Source organism: Poecilia formosa, unplaced genomic scaffold (genome assembly GCF_000485575.1).
Source record: "Poecilia formosa unplaced genomic scaffold, Poecilia_formosa-5.1.2 Scaffold28, whole genome shotgun sequence".
NCBI classification, from domain to species: Eukaryota; Metazoa; Chordata; class Actinopteri; order Cyprinodontiformes; family Poeciliidae; genus Poecilia; species Poecilia formosa.
The window spans coordinates 511,788-531,466 of record NW_006799967.1 but is presented as its reverse complement, the minus strand read 5'-3'; the positions used below and the strand labels follow the sequence as shown (position 1 = coordinate 531,466).

Below are 19,679 nucleotides of genomic sequence, written 5' to 3'. Positions count from 1 at the left end.
CATGACATAACACTTGTCATGAACATAAACAAGTCTTTATGAATGTTTATGACAGTTTTACCGGTGAAACCTGGGAGGAAACCAATAAATTGTCCAGCTAAATTCAACCTCATTTAGTTTTTGAACTTGATGCTGCAAACATAATGGAAATATTAACTTTTAATTTTTATTTATCTTCCAAATTATAATCATGCTGGTAATAGAAAACTGAAAAAGAGCTATATTGAGTTTTCTGACACAAATGGACACAGATACATATCCATTCACAATGGGCGTGTTTTTTTATTGTAGGAAACTGTAACACTAAACAAACTGTCGGAGAGGAAAAACTGTCTTTGAAAATTGGTCATGAGTTATTTGCTTTATTGTACATATCTGGAGTTTCATTATCAAATTTTGTTTCACTTTTAGCTCTTTTCAGAGCTTTCAGTTAATATTAATAATTTCAGCAATGATCGAATTTTAAAATGTCAATCTTTCCCTTCAGTGTCATTTTTCAATTTTGGCATCATTTTAGCCCCATACAAAAGTAGCCCCAGATGATAACACACTACTATTGTGAAGTTTGACTGTAAATATCATGTTCTTTATCTGAAATGCTTCTAGTTTTACACTTGATGTAAAGAGAGGCACACCTTTGAAAAAGTTCTTACTTGATCCCATGATCATTTGTCATGTGTTTCCGGTCCATTGTTTCACCTCCGTGACTTCTGATAGACATATTTGTACACATACTACTGCTAACATTACATCATATAACGGAGGCTCGCCTGCCACAGACTCAGGGATGAAGACTTTTCCTTACTGTTCAGATGTAGCTTCACTCAGGTACATAGATAATGGGTGAGACTTTCAGACACTCTGGCGTGTCCTAACAGCTTCCCACAACACCAGAAACCTGTTCAACCAGTTCTGACCCAGTCACCATTGCATGGTGGTAAACAACAGGTGGCACAAGGTGTTTCGATTGCCTGTGAGTCATTTTTATGTCCGATGAGTCACTTAGTTTTTGTGCAACCAAATATGGTCTAAAATTAGAGATGTGTTTTTGTTATTCAGGTTAATTTCACAGTCTAATTTAGGGATTGGAGTCATTTTTTTTTATGCGGATGTGTGTATATGTGTGTGCAGAGAGGGTGACTTCTGCTGGCTTCAGAAAATAATGCAGGTTTATGAAAAAGTGTAGCAACTAATCAGTGTTAAAAGTGAAGTCCATAGAATACCCCCTGTAGCAATAATTCATAATAAAATTACCCAAGTAAAACTAAAAAGTACAATGTAGTAAAAAATACTCTTAACAGTAGATTTTTTCCAAAAAGTTACAGAAGTATATGTGCTCTGTAACTCTTTGAGTGAGAAATGAACATTTCAATAAGTGCAGCCACGTGGTTTAATTATATGGTGAAAAAAGCGACTAATGTGTATATAGTCAAATGAATCCTAGAGATTTCTGCAGTTTTAAGTTTCCAAAATATTCCAAACTATTTTTATTTCCACTTGCAGACTTCACATTCATAATACGCCTCCCTGTGAGGAGCCTCATTAAGAGCGCTTTCAGCTAGAGCGTTTTGTCTGGAAGCAGACTCACGGATTAACATTGCGACCACGCTTGATTCGGCTAAAAGACGACCATTCATGTGTGCAAGTGAGAGGAGAGAGAGGACGAGCGCCGTGCCACCGAATGCTCAAGATGAGCCACTCAGGAAGGTTTGACAACACAGATCTGATTTGAATGCTTTTATCTTTCCTTTCATTTACATTTAATTCTTTTTGCAGATGCACAAAAAACAACCTGAGGAAACGAAGAGAAGCGGCAATGCATCAAGATATTCGGATGAACAAGAAGTCTTGAAAATGAGTCAAGTTTATTTGTATTAGCACATTTCAGAAACAAGGCAGTTCAAAGTGCTTTCCGTCATAAAAACATCATAGTCACCAACTGTGAAACAGGAAACATACATTACATTTTGTCAAATCCATCATCAAAATTATTAATGCACATCTAACATGTTGTTCAAGGTTCCACTTATTACTGATGAATAAGACAATCAGGGATAATATATACCATCACTTTCCATTAATGCAGAAAGAAACAATCTCTGTACATTTTTAGCAGACAATTTAGGTGTAACAGAGAGATTTCCAACAAATTCAGTTAGTAAAAAAATATGGAAGATCAAAGAAAGACAACAAAAACTGGACGAAGCTGCAAGAGTGGAGATAGAAAAAAACAAGAGTGTTGGAATGTGAGAAGGTACAAAAGAGTTTGAGTCAATCAGAGTGCTTTAGTCCTTTTTCCTCTTTCATGTCTTCTAGCTCTTCTGAGGCAGATTGGCCGGAGGCGGTTGGCACCGTGTTGGTTCCCCCGAGCCAGTCCCAATGGGAGAAGAACGGGGCAAAGTTGGTCCCCGGTCGCTGGTGATGAGCGTCATGCTTGGGGGCCCCGCCCCAAAGGCCAAAGGGCACCAGGTTGTGCATGGCCCAGGGGAAGTCGTAGCCACAGTGGTCCTCGGTGGAGACGTAAACGTTAAAGACCATGAAGCCCCAAGTTGTGAGGCAGTGGCACCTTAGCAGGATGGGGTCCACTGTCGCCCAGAATCCCACGCTGAACAGCTCCCAGCCAGAGAGGTACTGGGTGACCAGGCTGAAGGGCTGGTTGTACTGGTGGTGGATGGCGTGGAAGGTGCGGTAAAGCCAGGGAACCCGGTGGTGCAGGAGGTGCCACAGGTAGTACTGGAAATCGAAGACGACCATGCAGCCCAGGATGCCGAGAAGGAAGCTCCAGAGAGAGGGGGCCTCCGGAGGCAACGGGGTCGGTGGCCTCCACAGCCACTGCGCAACCGCCGCGGGGAAGATGAAGAACAGGTGGTTATAGACGGTGACGCCCAGGGTGATCCAGATGTTAGGCCAGGTGACGGGTTTGTCCGGATGCAGCCGGTAGCGGTTGATGGAGGGCCAGGTGGGAGCCAGCAGGTCCAACGCAGTGTAAATACCAACCAGGACGAAGTAGGTGGTGACCGAGAGGACCACGGGGAAGAGCGGGCTCCTGAGCAGGTCGTGGTGGTTCTGGTGGAGGTAGTCCCAGATAGGCTGTAGGACCAAGGCATGGGACTCGCCCCTGGACAAATTTCCTACAGCCGTCAGCCAAGACAAAGCCTCAGTTCTCAGCAGCCTGCTTGCACTCATCACTGACATGCCGTTTCTCATCCAGAAATGACCAAGCCAAGGGGTATTTTTAATTTTCTTACAAGCCCCGAAAGAGGGTAAAAAGAGGTCCTGAACGACTGAAAAGATCCAATTGAAAAGGTTCAGCAATGGCAAATTGTCTGGTGATGCCGTGCCAAATTGGACTGGCGGACTGTCTTCGCCTCTTATGTATGTTCAAGCCCCACCTCCCTCCATCCCCACCACCCTCTGCATTCTAAGAGAAGGCTGTCTGTGAAGGCCCTTTTTGATGGGCGCCAGGACTGCAGCCAGGACTCAGGAGCCGGGCCACAACAGCTCTCATTTTTGACCCAAATCATGGAGCGAAAGCTTCCGCTTTCCTTGTGAATCTGATTTTGTCGCAAATAAAACCAGTGCAGGCCAGGAATTCGATTTCTGCTTACATGAACAATGACTAACAATTAAACAATTAAACACAACTCGTCATGTTGTATTTTCTCCCCTAATCCTTCATGTATTAAGCCTGTCAATGGATCTGTCACCCACAGTCTCAGATGATGAAACAAATACAGAATCCACCCACACACACACACACACACACACACACACATGCTCATACACAACATCATGAACCCCAAAGAGTCATTAATCATGGAGGAAGTTGTCATGTACTGAAAAGAAGCGGACAGAAGTGGGGCAGCGACTGCAGCTCTCGTCTCTATGGTGTCACAAAATAATCCTGCAGAATTTTGACGTTTTGATGAATATCATGTGATCCAATGTGCTTCACTGTTCTCCACTTGTTCATGTTAAAATTAATACCTGTCACTTTGGACTATTTCTTACTCAGACAAAAATGGATATAGCACATTTTTGTGCAGTGAAAGACTGTCTGTAATCCGTTGTACCAAAATGATGCCTCATCTGTAGACTATGTTATGTATGCCTGTGGATTAATTCTCCACTCTTTCTGCACAGGAGTTTTGAAAAATGTACTCACTTTTTATGAAGGTTGTTGATTAAAATTGTTGCCAAAGCCCACCATAAACAACCACTGTTTAACATCCTTATTTCTCTTTGTAAGGAATTTTATAAATTCTTTATCAAACAGCGACATTGGCAGCTGATCACAGACCAGGCCATGTTACTTGACTCTGAGCAGAATATTTTTCATGTCGACCAGCAGAGGGCAGCAAAAATCCACTCCTGAACAAATATAGGCACTGAAAAGTTTTCATTTGTGAAATAAATTAAATACAGAAGAGTTCATCATACTGTGGCTTTTTTTTTTACGTTTGTTAAAATTGTCACCATGTCGTGACTGTATTGTATGAGACTGATAATCCAACCAAAAACAACCAATCAGAGCCAGGAGGAGGGTCTTAGTGCTCATTTACTCCTGCTAAATGTGCTAAAGGCGGGAAAGAAACGACAGGAAAACCATTTAAAAGCCGTCATCGGCAAAGCTAACTATCCATGCTAGCTGCTAGCAAGAGGGGGAGGAGCAGCCTATATGCCTGGTTAGTGTTTTTGATATTGAAACAATAAAATAGCATAACATCGTTATGACTGTATATTCAAAACTCAACTTTATTTTAAATTAACAGTGGTGTAGAAAAGTATTTGGAGTGGCGTATGTTTTGTTTTCTTTACAGGCTTTAAAGTCTAATACTTACAAGTGTACATTTAATACTTGGACATGCAAGAATCATGCACTCAACACTGCAGTGAATCCTAAACATCAAGCAAATAGTTCAAAGTTTAATGAATGTAGTAGTAAGTATTTTTTCTACTAAGTCTACTAGTTAAACAGGGATAAACTTGTTGGTGTTATTTTTCATGCAGGAATAAACTGATCAATATTTTTGTTGAATTTGATTGGGTTTTTTCCCATCAACGCCTCAACGCCTGCAAAAAACCCAATCGCATGCTGAAATCTGAAATCGCTCAGAGTTGACTGAGTTTTGCTGTATCCATTTGAAAACATGTCAGTACCAGTGTTTGGGGTTTAACAGGTTGCTTCCTGCTCATTTACCATCTGCAGCTCTGAAGGGGAAACAGTTTCATCACCTTTAACAAATGGAAAATGATTGCCTTCATGGCAGTGGAAAAAAATAACAAAACAAAACAAAAAAGAAAAAAGTTGAAGGTGCACCTGACAACTTCCATCCCTGCGGTGCAGACAGAGGTGGTTGAAGGCTGAAGAGGGTGTTACTCTCCCCTGTCAGCCGTGACAGAGGAGGAGCCAGAGTGTTGGAGAAGGACCGTCAGACACGAAATGACAAAAGGAAGCGAGCTGGAGACGCTAAAAATAAACCCAGCAATGAGAGCATGGCAACTCGGAAACACAAGGTGAAACTGAGAAAGCGGCGACGAGACGAGGACAACGGCAGGGCAGGTTTCGATAGTCCTAATGACCCTTCCTTCTGGTTTTTATTGTATGCATGAGGAAAGGTTGGGCAGGATTCATAAAAGCACTGAATGAGGAGGAATAAGTATTGGACATGTTGTGATGAAGATGTTGGGTTCAACTTAAGTTAAGAAAAAATAAATCAAAACATATAAGCAAATTATGTGTACTGAGTGGAATAACTAAAATAACAAATATGGACACAGATCAAATGGGTAGAGAAGTTTGAAAAGGTACTAAAGTTACAATCCATGAAACTATTAGGAGGAGGTGAAACCACCAAGAAGCAGCTGTTTGATGTCGTTAGCAGCATAAAAGACTCACAACCTGTAACTACTAACATGGCTAAGACCAAAGAGCTGCCCAAAGACACCAGAGACAAAATGACAGAAAAAAATCATACGTCGTGATTTCTGGATTTAAAAAAATTTTTTTAGATTATGTCTCTCTCAGTTTACATGCACCTAAGATGAAAACTTCAGACTCCTCAATGAGTTCTAAGTGGGAGAACTTGCACAGTTGCAGGGTGTTCAAATACTTATTTTCCTCACCGTATGTTATGTTACCAGATAAGTTCTGTTTAATCCTTTTAAAGGATTTCTGTATTTGTGTGTTTGATGTGAAAAATTTACTTGTATTTGTTTTTTGTAGATTTTTAACTTCTATTTACAGTTACATTTTTTTTTTTTTTTTTTGCTTGCGTCATTTGGTGTTTGCATCATTCACATGTTTGCAACACGTTTCGCCATTCGTTGCAAGTTTAGAACCTGTCGGGCCACCGTAGGGAAAACATAATAAAAATAGCATCACAATCTTTCCTCAGTGGCATAGTCAAAGTCCAGGATTAAACTGAGATGTGTAAGGCTATAACAAATACCACATAAGTTCAACTAACAACGTAATCAGACTGTTGGAAAAGACATGAAACATGAATCAAGATGAGTGGAACATTTGTAATGAACCCCATCACCGACAGCAGGAAGAGGTCTCAACCCATCCTTCTGTTGAAGAAGAAGAGTAGGAGTCGCATCTGGGATGTAGCAAGTGATGCAGACGTGTGTGTGTGTGTGTGTTTGTTTGTAATACCTTGTGGGGACGATTTTCCTGACATATACTACGTTGTGGGGACCAATTGCTCCTTGTGGGGACCGGAGCCTGGTCCCCACAAGGGGAAACCCTATTTTTGGGTCAGAGGTCAGAGTTAGGGCTAAGGTATGAATTGAGTTTTGGTTAGGGTTAGGTATGTGATGGTTAGGGTTAGGAAAAGGGTAAAGGTAAGGTTTAGGCTGTAGAAATGAATGGAAGTCAATGGAAAGTCCCCACAAAGATAGCAACACAAACATGTGCGTTTGTGCGTGTGAGTGTGTGTGTGTGTGAAGGCCCCTGTGTGACTCAGGCCCTGATCAACTCCCACTGGGTCTCCTGGGTTGCGCCGGTGCATGTTTTGTTTTTCACTTAAGCACACTGATTAAATCTGGAAAGATAGACAGTTACCATGCGCTCCTCACCTGTGGAATTAATTATCTCTCCGAAGATAGAGGATCGCCCGCCCGGCTCCTTCTCATTTTCGAGCAAGCCAGCTGCAGCACGACATTTGAGCAGGATTCTGACGAGGTTGGCGGAACGTTCTCTCATACGCGAGCGATCGAGTTATCTTTCTTATTTTGATCGTTTGTCCCTTTTTTTGTTTGTTTGTTTTGTTTCCAGGGGCCCACAGGAGTTATCTGACAGCAGAATGCCGAGCCAGCTTGAGGGTGCAATGGGCGCGCTGATAACGGTTTTCTACAACTACTCTGGAAACGATGGCGATAAACACAAGCTCAACAAGGGCGAGCTGAAGGAGCTGCTGCACAGCGAGCTCACAGACTTCCTCACGGTAAAGTAGACCCACGCTGCGGACATGGATGTGGTTTCCCCCCGATTTTTATGCAATACATCAAATTTCTTGCTTCAGATTGCAGACTTACATTAACAACTCCATTAAGTTTCTTGTTTCTACCCAGCTATATGATAAGTGCAGTAACTTGCTTAAGGATATTTGGCTCTTTGGAGGAAGAGACATTTAATTAAGCAAAGCTGTTTTTCAGATAATTTACCATTCTGACCTTGCGAGAGGAAATTGATTTTCACCGATTGCTATCCTGCAGTCACAGAGTGGACCCGCTGCTCTTACATCATCGCATGTTGACAGAGTAAAAGGGCGGGGAGGGGGAGACAAATAGGGTCATTTGAGATAAGTCCAGATTCTGGGTTCGTGCGACAGCGCCGCGGAAAGCCTGCAATTCCCAATGATTGAAGCCAGAAACGACCAAGCACCTCAAACCTCAGACACCTTCAGACGTCTTTCTCTCCGCCGCTCATTCTCCTTCCGTCCAGGCGGGCGGGAAGCCTCAGGTGCATATAAATCACAATCAGCGTCACCGTCATCATGAGTGGCCCCCATATCGACTCCAAATATAGACGTGATGTCACCACGGCCCTGTGAGCCACACTCACCCTTGAGAAAAAGATGCAACTGGGACAGGACGTCCACCGTCAGCTCATGCCGAGAGAGACGTTTGACCCCCAGCCGAGACGCAGGACTTGATGGATTACCGTGTGTTCAGTACAGATGCTGATTAAAATGCTTTTGGCGTTTTTAGTTTTATGTTTGCTGTTAGGTTTTCCTCCAACTTCCCCACCGCTGACAGAGCTCGGTACAGATTTGTTAGAGTCCGGGAGACGCGGCCAAATTTGATTGGTTGAACTTAAGGGCAATCACAAATGATTGGTTGTTATTTGCTAAGATGCAGTTTCTGAACAAACTGAGCTCAAACAAGACGGAACAATTAAATTAGAAACGTCTGACTGGAGCTATTTTAGCACAACTATTAGAAAATGACTATTCTTTACTGCAGTTTCTCAAAGCAAACTTGCCAATTTACTTAAATTGAATATTAAACTATTTAAAGTCTTGCTGAAACCTTGAAATCAAGTGTAGTAGTACTCTCATTCCATGATGAGAGGACCCTGATGGTTTTGGGGTTCGAAGCAGCGGCTTAGTTTTCCAGACCTACTAAAAGACACTGACAAAATTTATTGCTTAAAAATTTTCATACCTTTGAACATATTTATAAATTATTTTCATTCGTTTTGACATGAATGTCAAAATGATTCATAGTTTTCTCAATAATCAGAGGAGAAAATCTGTCGATCAACCTCTTCCATTTTTTCTGATCGAGTTCTGAGTCTTGGAGGTTGGAAGGCCTCTGTCCCATCGCCCTAATCTTTTACGCCCTTCACAAATCAGATTCTAATCAGACCTCCAGTTCCAAAACATTAATATTCCATTTGGTGGAAAAAATAAATGTTGGTATGAAAACTTTACGCTGGATTACATGAGCTCGGCAAAAAAATAGCCAAGTTCTAACTCAACTTCAAGACAACTTTAATTCCTCAAATGAAACCAGTTGGGTTTGTTTTTATATTCACACAAAGGAATATTTTCCATTTATAGTTTTTAAATTGTCATTTCACAATATCTGCTTGATTCACACTTCATAAACAACAGCATGATGGAAATTAGTTTAGGATTCTCATCCTATAATCCTCATTTAAATCCAGCCTGTTCACAGTTTCAGTCGTGGTTTATGACTGGAGTCCTGATGGGCAGCAGAATCATGGATAACAAACACCTTCATTGTTTTTCATGAGATTGTCAGATTTTTCCCCCATGTTGAAAAGAAACAAAGAATTAAATATGACTTAAATGCTTATGAAGCTTTCTGAAAAAGGTGAAATGTAAAGGTTTATCCTCACAACCACAGATAAGATTTGTTTTTCAGTAGCAGCAAAAGCTTCAAGGTTAAGAAGCTTAGCGTTAGCGCTGTGGCTAAACTAGCTAAAGCTGGATCCAAACTCTAAATCTTGCTACAACACAAAAGCTTTCTAGACTAGACGTCATTGTAGTTCACCAAACCAAATTATTTAGTGATGTGCTACACATCCTGTGTTAGCCTTACTGTTCTTTGCTAACCAACACAGTAAAGTTCTAGTGAAAATCATACCTGATGTCTGCTCATAAAAACACAGTTACTGTTGTTAGAATTTGTCTTTCTAATAAAAATTACATTCGCAAACTAATATACTCCAAAAGGAATTAGTTCAGAGCAGACTGACTTTAACAACTCAAACCGTCTCGATCAAACACGACTTACAGCAAAGTCACATTCCACGCTCCTATTACATCAGCGATGTTCTTCCCTCATGGTTTGTGTTTTTTGACACACTTTGTATAAAAAAAAGGAGAATAAGACACAATTTGACATTTCCTCGATGTTAAAGAATAGCCTTTAGTGTCAGTTTGGACCTTTGGTGAAATGTTGAGACTGCCTCCGAGGTCAGGAAGCTAAAAAAGGAAACGCGTTTGTCTGGGGTCATTCGACAGCATTTTCACTCTGCTCCCTGGTGGACAGAGATGACAAATTTGTACCAAGTCCTTAATTCCAGTAATTAAACCAAAGCGGCAAGATGGCGAGACGAGAGAACCCTGCAGAAGATAGTGAGACTCTTCAGACCATCAGGCAACCAAAATGGCAACAGCAACATAAGAACCATCAGAGTAGGGAGGCACTGATGCCACTTCTTTATAAACAAAGTACCTACATTTGAGTACGTACCAATATTATTCCTATTTAAAGCCATTACATTCCGTCCACTTAATTTGAAACAGGTTTATTTTCAGTCAAATTTTAGTGGGACTGAATTCTTAGTACACTTTATATGTAAAGAATTACATTTTTAATGCAACCAATGGTTGTTCCATAATAACATTTTTTACATTCCTTCTTAAACAACCTGTCACTGAAATACAGCTCTTAAGTTCACTTGCCTTTTATATAGGAAACTCTGCATAGTACAATTGTCGACTATCCAGCTTGAGATCAAATCGACGAGGGACACTGGGCTAACACTGCTTATTCAAATATGGCGTAGCGACGTCGTGTATCGTAGCCAATACCTTATAGGTTAATGTTATTGTACTTTAGCTTCAGTGCACTCAGAAGATATCAAACTCACTCTTATGGACGGCATTGTACAAGGTAAACACCTGTATTATTTCCACGATGTGCAGGTTGTCCATTGACCTCTTTGTCTGATTCAGAGTTGGCCACAGAGCTAGCTGTTGTAGTTTCCTGCTGCTGTTGGCAAACTCCTTGAAGTCTCCGTTTAGATGAAGCAGCTCTTCAGAAACCTATTTGTTGCAATCAAGTAGCTGCTTGTTTACATGACACCAAAGTGACCAAAGTCTCTCATCCCAGCACCTTTTGAAGCTAGGTCTCGGAGTGAAACTTTTCTATAACACTGCCTCTGTGTGAAGTATTCCTCTGGTGCTAAACAGCTTCCTGCCTCAAGCCGTTAAAAAGCTGAACTCTTGTTGAGATTAAATATATTAAACATGACATGATTTTGGTTTGAATTTATGAAGACAACTCATTGAAGGTCTTGAAGGTTTTCTAAATGGTAAAGAAGGGATCTGACTGATCAATACTAATGATTTTCTTTCTCCGGTACCAATCGTTAAGTCGCATGAGCAAAATTTAATCAAGATTTTTTTTTTTTGCCTTACTTTTTTGTCCTTATTTGTGTTTGTTCACAGTCTCAGAAAGATCCCATGCTGGTGGAGAAAATCATGAACGACCTGGACTCCAACAAAGACAACGAGGTGGATTTCAACGAGTTTGTCGTGTTGGTGGCGGCCCTGACTGTGGCCTGCAACGACTTCTTCCAAGAGCAGAACAAGAATGCCAAATAGACACCTGGAAGCAAATGTAAACCTCAAATCTGCAGTTTAATCACTCGCGTCTCATATGTGATGCATGTACGATGAAGCCTTCACTCCTTTAAGACTCCTTTATCTGCTTGAAATAAGAGTAGTTGCTACTGCTAATTAGCTCTGTGACATTTCCCTTGAAAAACATTGTCGTCATCTGAAACCGTATCTGTATCCCCTGATTGTGTCCCAACAGATGCCCCAGTCAACACTCTTTCCTTCTTCCTCAACTTTAAATGTCAAATGTATAATATCTGATATTTTCCCTGATGGTTCATTAGGCAGGAAACATTTTTCTCCCCTGTCAGTTTAGCTCTCAGCTCCCAGGAGAAATGTTCTCCATCCCCTCTGTGCGGCGAAGCTAGAGTCATGGAAAAAGTGTACGTGTTTAGCAGTGTTCCCTTCTACTGGATATTCCAGCTCTTGTTTAGATGCTCGTTTCTTTCCAAATGCTATTTGAATGTTTGTTTTTTTTCTAATAAAACTATGCATCTGACTTCAGTTCCAATTTATTCTTGAAAGCTGCTGTGTTCACGTTAAGCTTAAGTCTAGTCAGTAAGGCTACTGCATCATCTGTACCATAGACTGAAAAAACAGAATGAAACTCCCACTAAAATTTTTTTAAGTTGTTACGTGTGATCAAATTAAGTTTGTCAGACTGACTTTATTTACACTTCTTTAACATGACAACATAAAAAACTTAAAATATTTACTTGCATAAACTTAAATTGATTACATGTAACAAATCAACAAATTTTTTAAAAGTTGGATCAGCTGTTTTCTTTTTTCAGTGTAGAACCTCTTCTAGGATAAGTATTCATTAATACACTTAAGGTTTATACAAAACAATAACTGAATAAAAGACAGAAATTGGTTAATAAGATCAAGGATAAAATGAGAGGTCAAGATAGCCATATTTAGTCATAAGGCAGTAAACAAGAATTTAAAAAGAAGCTACATGAAGAATTAATAGCATTTTTTATGCAAAATTTAAGAAAACAAAACAAAAACTCTGTTTTATATTTTAGTTGTATGTCTCTGGTACCAGAGTTTGGTTCTGTCTGTTGAGGACCTGAAGTTAAAAGACTTGGAAAAAGTAATACCAGACTTTCAAAAGTAAAAAATGTATGACTTTTGTACATTTTCTAAATTTCCAAGCTTTTCTGGAATTTTTTTTACTTTTGAAACTCAGAAATTTTCAAACCAAAACATGACAATTTTTTAGATTAATCTAAAAATTTCTGAGTTTTTTGGCAGAATTTTTTCTTTTAATCTACAAGGGCCCTAATCTACCATCATGCTTATTCAGGTACGTATGCCTAGAGGTAACAATTTTAATCCAAGGTTTCCTAAGCAACCCAAGCACTTTCATCCCTATCAACTTTGGTTTGATACTTGAAACTAAATATTTAAATCTTTAACGCATATATCTTTCAGAAGGACCACGATCCTAAACACTGATTAAAACTTGATTAAATGTCAAAATTTTTTCACTCCTATTAAGAAATAAAATTTTACGATGGAATTCTAGTGGCTTCATAGATAGGAACAAAAAGAGTACACTTCTTAAAAAAAACAACTTAGTTTAAAATTTGAGTCTTTTTAAACAGAAAATTTCCAAGTCGAAATTTTTTGACGTTTGAAACTTGTTTCTTAGCTAATTTTCTATCATTTCAATCTCAGAAATTTCCACGTTTTTTTTTTCTGGAAATTGATATCTAAAAAAATTAATTTGGAGGATTTTGTTTTTAATCTACGATAGCCCTAATACTCCGTCGAAGAATCGTATTGTTGAAATGAAAGCAAATAAACCATTAGCGCGACACTAATGCTACATTCATGCTAACGAGTAGTGAACATAAATCTCTAACCAGAGCTAACTACGGAGGCTTTCTCCCGCTCTCCTTCCGTGGATAATCTCTCCGGGCGAGAAGCCGCCTCGTGTTTTTCGGGAAATAACTTGGCAGCTTGTGTACTAGTGAAGCGTGGCAGTCGCAGTCCTCACCGACCACCTGGGTCCTGCTTCATCAGCCAAACGAGCTGACACGTCTTCCCCCCTCAAGCAGAGCTCCTAATGTTCCCGGCTCAGCGAGGACAAAAGTGACTCGGGCTGTAAGGGTTTTCCTCTGTAGGTCCACTTCCCAAAATACCAAAAGCAGACGGCTAATTTGCTCTGACATTCTCCGCGGTGACGTGGGAGAAAACTATTGAAATTAAAGCGTGAGTGTGGCGCTTTTATCCAAGCAGATGGCGCCTGCAAAAAAAAAAAAAAGAAAAACTCCTCTCTATTACAATGCAATTTGTCTGTGATTGGCAGCAATCAAACGGAGGATAATCATCTGTGGGAAGATGCCATGAAGTAATTATGTTTTTGTTTTTTGCATTTATAAAAAGGTTGTAATCAATGCTGTGAGTGTCAATTCATGATTTTCAGATGTGGATATTTATATTCTCAGTCTTATGATTGCTATCCTCTTCCTGTGGACGTCACGTGCCAGGAAAAGAAAAGAGAGAAACTTCCAGAGTTTCGTCTTTCCTGGAGATCATAAAGTTTGAGTCATGGACGTTTCATTGCTTCCTGGGTCACTATAATCATTTTGTTTGTGTGGGAGGAAAATTACTCCAATTATACAGAAAAAGATCACAAAACAGTTCAGGCGACAATGTTTGCACCTGAATTTGCGAGAGTTTCTAACCACTAGACGGTAATTTAAGAATCTCGAAGGAGAAATGATGGAGTGAGTCTATTTTTTTTAATTCAACAGATGTGGGATGCTGATGCAGATGAAAGATGACTTGAGAGGCAAACAAGCTTAAGAATATTCTAAATAAGTTGAAAAAATGTTTGCAGCCACAACATACAGAATCACAAATCTGAAAGTGTGCCGCTCCAGAACACCCTCCTTGTTGTCTTCAAACCATTTCTGTGTAGCTTTAGCTGGATGCTTCAGGCTGTTCGTTTAACACCTTACAGTGTGAAAGCAAACTGCACCAGCTGAAATTGTAACAAATGTTGCAACTGTGGTCAAACCAAGTCTACCAAACTATCAGGTGTGAAAACATCCTTAATCTCATTTGGTTCCACAAAACCCTGGGTGTATTTTGAAAGCTCACATGTGCAGGACACTGATTGCTTGAATGGTGACTCATAAGGTACTGGGCATAGCTTTGAGAGGGGTACTCTTTCAGACTTTCTGATGAAAAAGTTTTGACATTCTCCCACCAAAAATGTCAAATTGGGTTGAGTCGGGCTGTTTAAGCTGATTTTTGCCTCTGGCTTGTTGTACAAGCAGAAACATTTCCCTTAATCCCTTCAGAGTCCTGCTGACTAGCCTAAAGCGCTGTGTATCTTTGTTGGTGTTAACCTTTTTACTGTCTTCACTTTGAGCTTTCTTCTTTGTACCAACTCCTGGAAACATTTTTGCTTTTAAAAGCAAAATGCTTCCAGGAGTTGGTGGAATTTGCTGATGACGGACTGGTACTTTCGTTTGACTCCAGATTTTCTCCCTCGACACTCAACCTTGATCCCTGAAGATTGTGCAGCGAGTTGATTGAGTGAGATTCATTTATTAACGATTGAGAATTGCTCTCACTTTCATTCGTTTGGACAGCAGCTCAGATGTTGAGCTGTGGTCGCAATGTCTTAATGGAGAGATGGCGTTCATTTCCATCGTGTGTTGGTCCCCCTTTCAAAGGTTACGAGAACAGTCTCTCCTTCCTTCATGTGACATCCATCCAAACGAAACTGCCACCTGTGACAAATGTCTTTCAAAAAGGCCTCCAGCCTTTATCTCCCCCATGCTGTCCATTCTTCTGTTTCGTCACTTTGTGCGTCACCGCTTGTTTCATAACTCATTAGGAGTGACCTGTATGTTTCTCCTTCTGTGTGTGCGTGCAAAGCGCTTTCCTTATCTTGGCTCATATGTAGGACTGGTTGATTAGTTTATAAAGTGGGAAGACAGATAGAATAAAGCAAACTCCTGTAGGGGAAGTGAAGCGCTAAGGGCTGGTCAAACATTGGTAGATGTCGGAATAACAGCGCCTTACTTTGTATACTTTAAACATGTTGTTTCTTCAATACCCACATTTTCCCAATCGGCTACTATTTCACCACTAAATATCGTAGTAAATTCATAACCGTGAATGTCTATGAACTTTACTGGGATTTTACGCAATAAACCAACTCAAACTACCCCTCTGTCACCCGTAAATTAAATCAAATGCAACCAATTTGTTTGAAAAGTTGCTCTGTGTAATCTAATCTCAGATGCAAAAAGCAAAATTAATCAACTAAAGTGCTGCATGTCGATAAAAACGAGCTAAATTTGACCACCCTAAAGCATTCTGGGAAAATGTTTCCAGTTCACAAATTAAGAAAACGAAGCACATTCTTTCACAACCACATTTATTATAAATTATTCAAGGACGTTTGCAAAGAATTAAACTAAATACAAGTAAAACCGAATTAGCATTCCTTCTAGGTTTGGGATGAAACTCAAACATCGACTAAGAAAGAAAGATGTTCAGTTAAATTTAGGAGGTCAGGACACTGAGCTCCTGAAAACAGCCTGAATGCAGCCGGAGGCGACTGATTGGTTGCCAGGTAATTTAAGACCTCACAGATGAATCGCACAGTGATAATTATGCAGAGGACGTCTGCGCTGAGGAAAACCATTGACAGCATTCAGAGACACATCGTCTTCCTGCAGTTAAGAAACAAAATCAGAAGAACATAAAACTGAAAAGCATGACTTTATTCTATATTGCTATTTTCTTATTGTGGGTGTTTGTATGGACAATAAGTGTAACCTTTCCATAGTTAAGTGTCGTATACGAAACATGTATGTTCATGTATGCAGTGCCTTAAAAACTAAAAGCCTTAAAAAGTAACAAAAATTAAGAAAAACAGTACAACAGTATGTATGTTGTAACAGGGAACAGGCAAAAAATCAGTAAAAACAAAAAAAGTATGGAAAAAAAATTAATTTGTGGGCAAACAATATTCTAAGATGGGAGTAAATCCTAACTAGTTGCACCTCAATGATGAGCTTTTTTACTTAGTTAACTAAGTTTTATTTCACCAAACAAAACATTAAAGAACAAGTTTTTATTAACATTGAAGACATCAATAAGAAGTCATAGTTTTGATAACTTTTGACCCCCCCAGTACCTGGTTAATCCAACCTTAACTCAACCAAACATACCTCAGGTTCACTGTAACGCACTAAAACCTTCTTCCAGCACAATAAATCCCAACATATTTTTGTATTATATATTTTTCTCAAACAGAAACGTGACTAAAAGTGACTTCTTGTCTATTAACTATAGAATACAAAAAAGTTTTTTTCTTATTGTGATATTGCCTGATTAAAACCCTAAAGAGTTAAAAATATCAGCATCCCACTAGAAATGCTCTAAATCCTGATTGACTAGGGTTATATTTAGAATTTTCCAAAAGTTATTTTTACATATAAATGTATATATAGTGATAAAAAGAGTGAAAGATTTGTTTTTAAAGTGTAAAAGTTCCTATTAAATGAATGAATATGTATTTAGTGGTATTTGGAGAGGCACAGCGCCAAGCGTCTGTATCTGTTCGGAGCTCACGCTGAGAGACAAATTGTTGATAATCTTCCCATCAGAGATGCTGGATTCAAATGTCAAGTTTAATTTCCTCAATCTGCAGCGCGGTAGCCGAGCTCGGTGTAACTACCATCACTGACAGCAACCTGTCAGTCTAAAACACGGTTCTGTCAGCAGTAATTAAAACATTTCAGTAAACCAGATGTGACTGATGTACGGCTTCAGGCCACAATTTAAATAACTAAATTACTTTTATGGCCGGACCGCAGGGTGCAACCAGTGAATTCCATTGTCTGACGGCGGGAATGGACAATTGAACGCCTCACTGAGCGTAAAGTATCAGAAATTAGGTTTAATTCATTCATTTCACCTTTTTACACAACATACATCAACTCAAACCCCTTTTGAAGTGAAAGAGCTCCAATTTAGCTAAGTTGCATTGGATTCAGTCCGTGTTCATTTCATTTAGTACAATTTTCTGAAATCCAACCCAGTGGAATCAAATCTAATCACAGTTTAATGTGGGAAAAAATTACAAGCTATGGCAGTCAGAGCCCATTCATTCATATGTATTCATAAAATGATAGTTGCTTAAAAGTTATCTCCTAAAAGAAACCAGCAGATTGCACTGAAACGTCACTGACACGCCAGTTAGTGAGCATGAGGGGACAGTGGGAAGGAACAACTTTTTCTTTTATTTTTTTACTTTCTGAAGGAAAAAAACAGCCTGGCTATGAAACAACATTTTATAGAAATGCAGATGTGTTTGTATTTTTTTTTTAAAACTGAAAAAAGTGTTACAAGGAAATACGTTTTTATGTTTTCATTCCATTTTACTGAACTTTCTTTTCTCCCAAAATGCACAGACCCATTCAATAAATTTGAATATTAGTAAAAATATTATGAATATTTGTACTAATATCAATAAGCATTCTAATATTAGTAAGATATTAGTATTTCACTACTAATATTAGTAATATTGTACTAATATTAGTAATATTGTACTAATATTAGTAAAATACTTACTAATATTTTACAGCAACTTGTAGTTTTTGTATCGTTATTGTTGTAAAATAACAAGCCATTAAAAAAACATAATGTAGAGATTACTCTGATTAATGATCCCAGTCAATAAATGACTTGCAGCAAAAAGTTGAATTTGTTTTTTAGTTTGTTTTTCTTCACTTAAAAATATATATATTTCTATTTCTTCATGAAATTCAAATCAATTTATTTACATAGCGCCTATTCATAACAAACATCATAATTTCAAAGCACTTAACTCAAATCTGAAATATGAACAAAATATGTAAACCGAAACCAAAATAATGTGCATAAAATGCAGTTTATGATCTTTTTATTTATCTAAAACTAATACTTTCAATGTGGCCTAAAATCAGGTGTTAATCTTTTTTTTTTTTTTTTTTAAGCATATTTGATATGTTTTGCATATGAGGAGCCGTAGAGGTGAGCTGGTGGTAGTTTGGGGTCAAATATGGAATAATTCCAGTCGTATTCAGTCTGCTACTCGGCTTAAATTCAATTTATCGTCAGACCAGCAGAGGGGAATTTTACAGCATCAAAACACCGTTTGTTTGGTGCCGTTCATCCCAAACTGTGGCTGCAGGTGTCTATCAAAGATAATGTTCCTGCAGGACTGCGTCGTGTCAGCCTCCTCCGGTCGGAGATCACCTCCCACTTTCACCTGCTGTCACAGTGGGAGGAAATGATTTAGCAGAAACGGTCAACTGTGACGGCAACATTGTCCATCGTCGTAGGAGGAAACGTTGCAGGAGAAACTCCCTGGAAACCTGGGGAGGACTGGAGAGCCAACACAAAGGCTGATGCTTGAACCACATCTGTCCTTTTCATTGATTATTCATGTTTTACTGTCAAAGAACACAAATAATTAGACGTCTGCTGGAAATTCTGAACAATCAAAACATGATAATCCACATTTTTTCTAAGAATTGCATTGTCTCAGATAAGTGATGGATAAAATAATACAATTACGCAGGAGGACCTTTGACTATGAACAATAAACGCCACTCACCATCCATTCATCCTAACAGAAGGTTTTTCTTTTCTATTTCCAAATTTAGAACGCTTTTCTTTGAGCACTTTGGAAATGTTTTGCTCTCAAAAACCCTATGAGGTCAAGGCGAACCGTGGTTTGTACCTGTAAGTCCTAACATGTTGAAGGTGAAGGTGAAATTTGCAAGAAAAATGAGGAAATTCCAAAGATGTGGCACTGAACAGGTTGGAAACCGTACTGGACCAGAAGCACGGAAAGCTGTAAAACAAAACACCTTCATTCACAACCACTAACTTTATAGAAATTAAAAAAGCAAAATGTGGGAAAAACTTTAAGAAAATACATCATATTTGTTGTAATTTTTATGGTATATCACTTTATTAGTTGTGAGCCTGAATTATATCTGAGGATTTAAGAAATAATTATCTATATGTTACTATCCATCACTCATTATGCCGATGATATTGTCCTTGCATCACATAAAGTTTTCTTTGAGCTACGTTCAATAACATTTAGTAAGGAATGCTGCGCTGATTTATTTCTGATCTTTACAAAAGTTGATACGGAAATAATCTTTTTTTTTTGCAATTGAACTTATATTTTAGATTGCTATATTGCTGTTCTTATTAAGCCTAATATTTTGTGTCAACTGAAATAAGACAGCCACCACTGAA

General features: G+C 39.0%; 2 protein-coding genes across 3 annotated transcripts; one reads left to right on the top strand and one right to left on the bottom strand.

Moving 5' to 3' along the window:
* Nucleotides 1-1,759: 1,759 nt before the first annotated feature.
* Nucleotides 1,760-3,752, bottom strand: ch25hl2 (cholesterol 25-hydroxylase like 2). Its single transcript, XM_007548795.2, has one exon. The coding sequence runs from the start codon at nucleotides 3,205-3,207 to the stop codon at nucleotides 2,272-2,274; it is 936 nt and encodes a 311-aa protein (XP_007548857.1). The 5' UTR covers nucleotides 3,208-3,752; the 3' UTR covers nucleotides 1,760-2,271.
* Nucleotides 3,753-7,067: 3,315 nt separating this feature from the next.
* s100z (S100 calcium binding protein Z) lies at nucleotides 7,068-11,883 on the top strand. Of its 2 annotated transcripts, none has more exons than XM_007548794.2 (3): nucleotides 7,068-7,189; nucleotides 7,283-7,451; nucleotides 11,214-11,883. In XM_007548794.2, the coding sequence occupies exons 1-3, from the start codon at nucleotides 7,071-7,073 to the stop codon at nucleotides 11,367-11,369; spliced, it is 444 nt and encodes a 147-aa protein (XP_007548856.2). In that variant the 5' UTR covers nucleotides 7,068-7,070; the 3' UTR covers nucleotides 11,370-11,883. The 2 variants fall into 2 exon arrangements, with proteins under 2 accessions (XP_007548856.2, XP_016525299.1); XM_016669813.1 differs by having other exon boundaries at nucleotides 7,105-7,189; nucleotides 7,276-7,451.
* The last annotated feature ends 7,796 nt before the right edge of the window (nucleotides 11,884-19,679 follow it).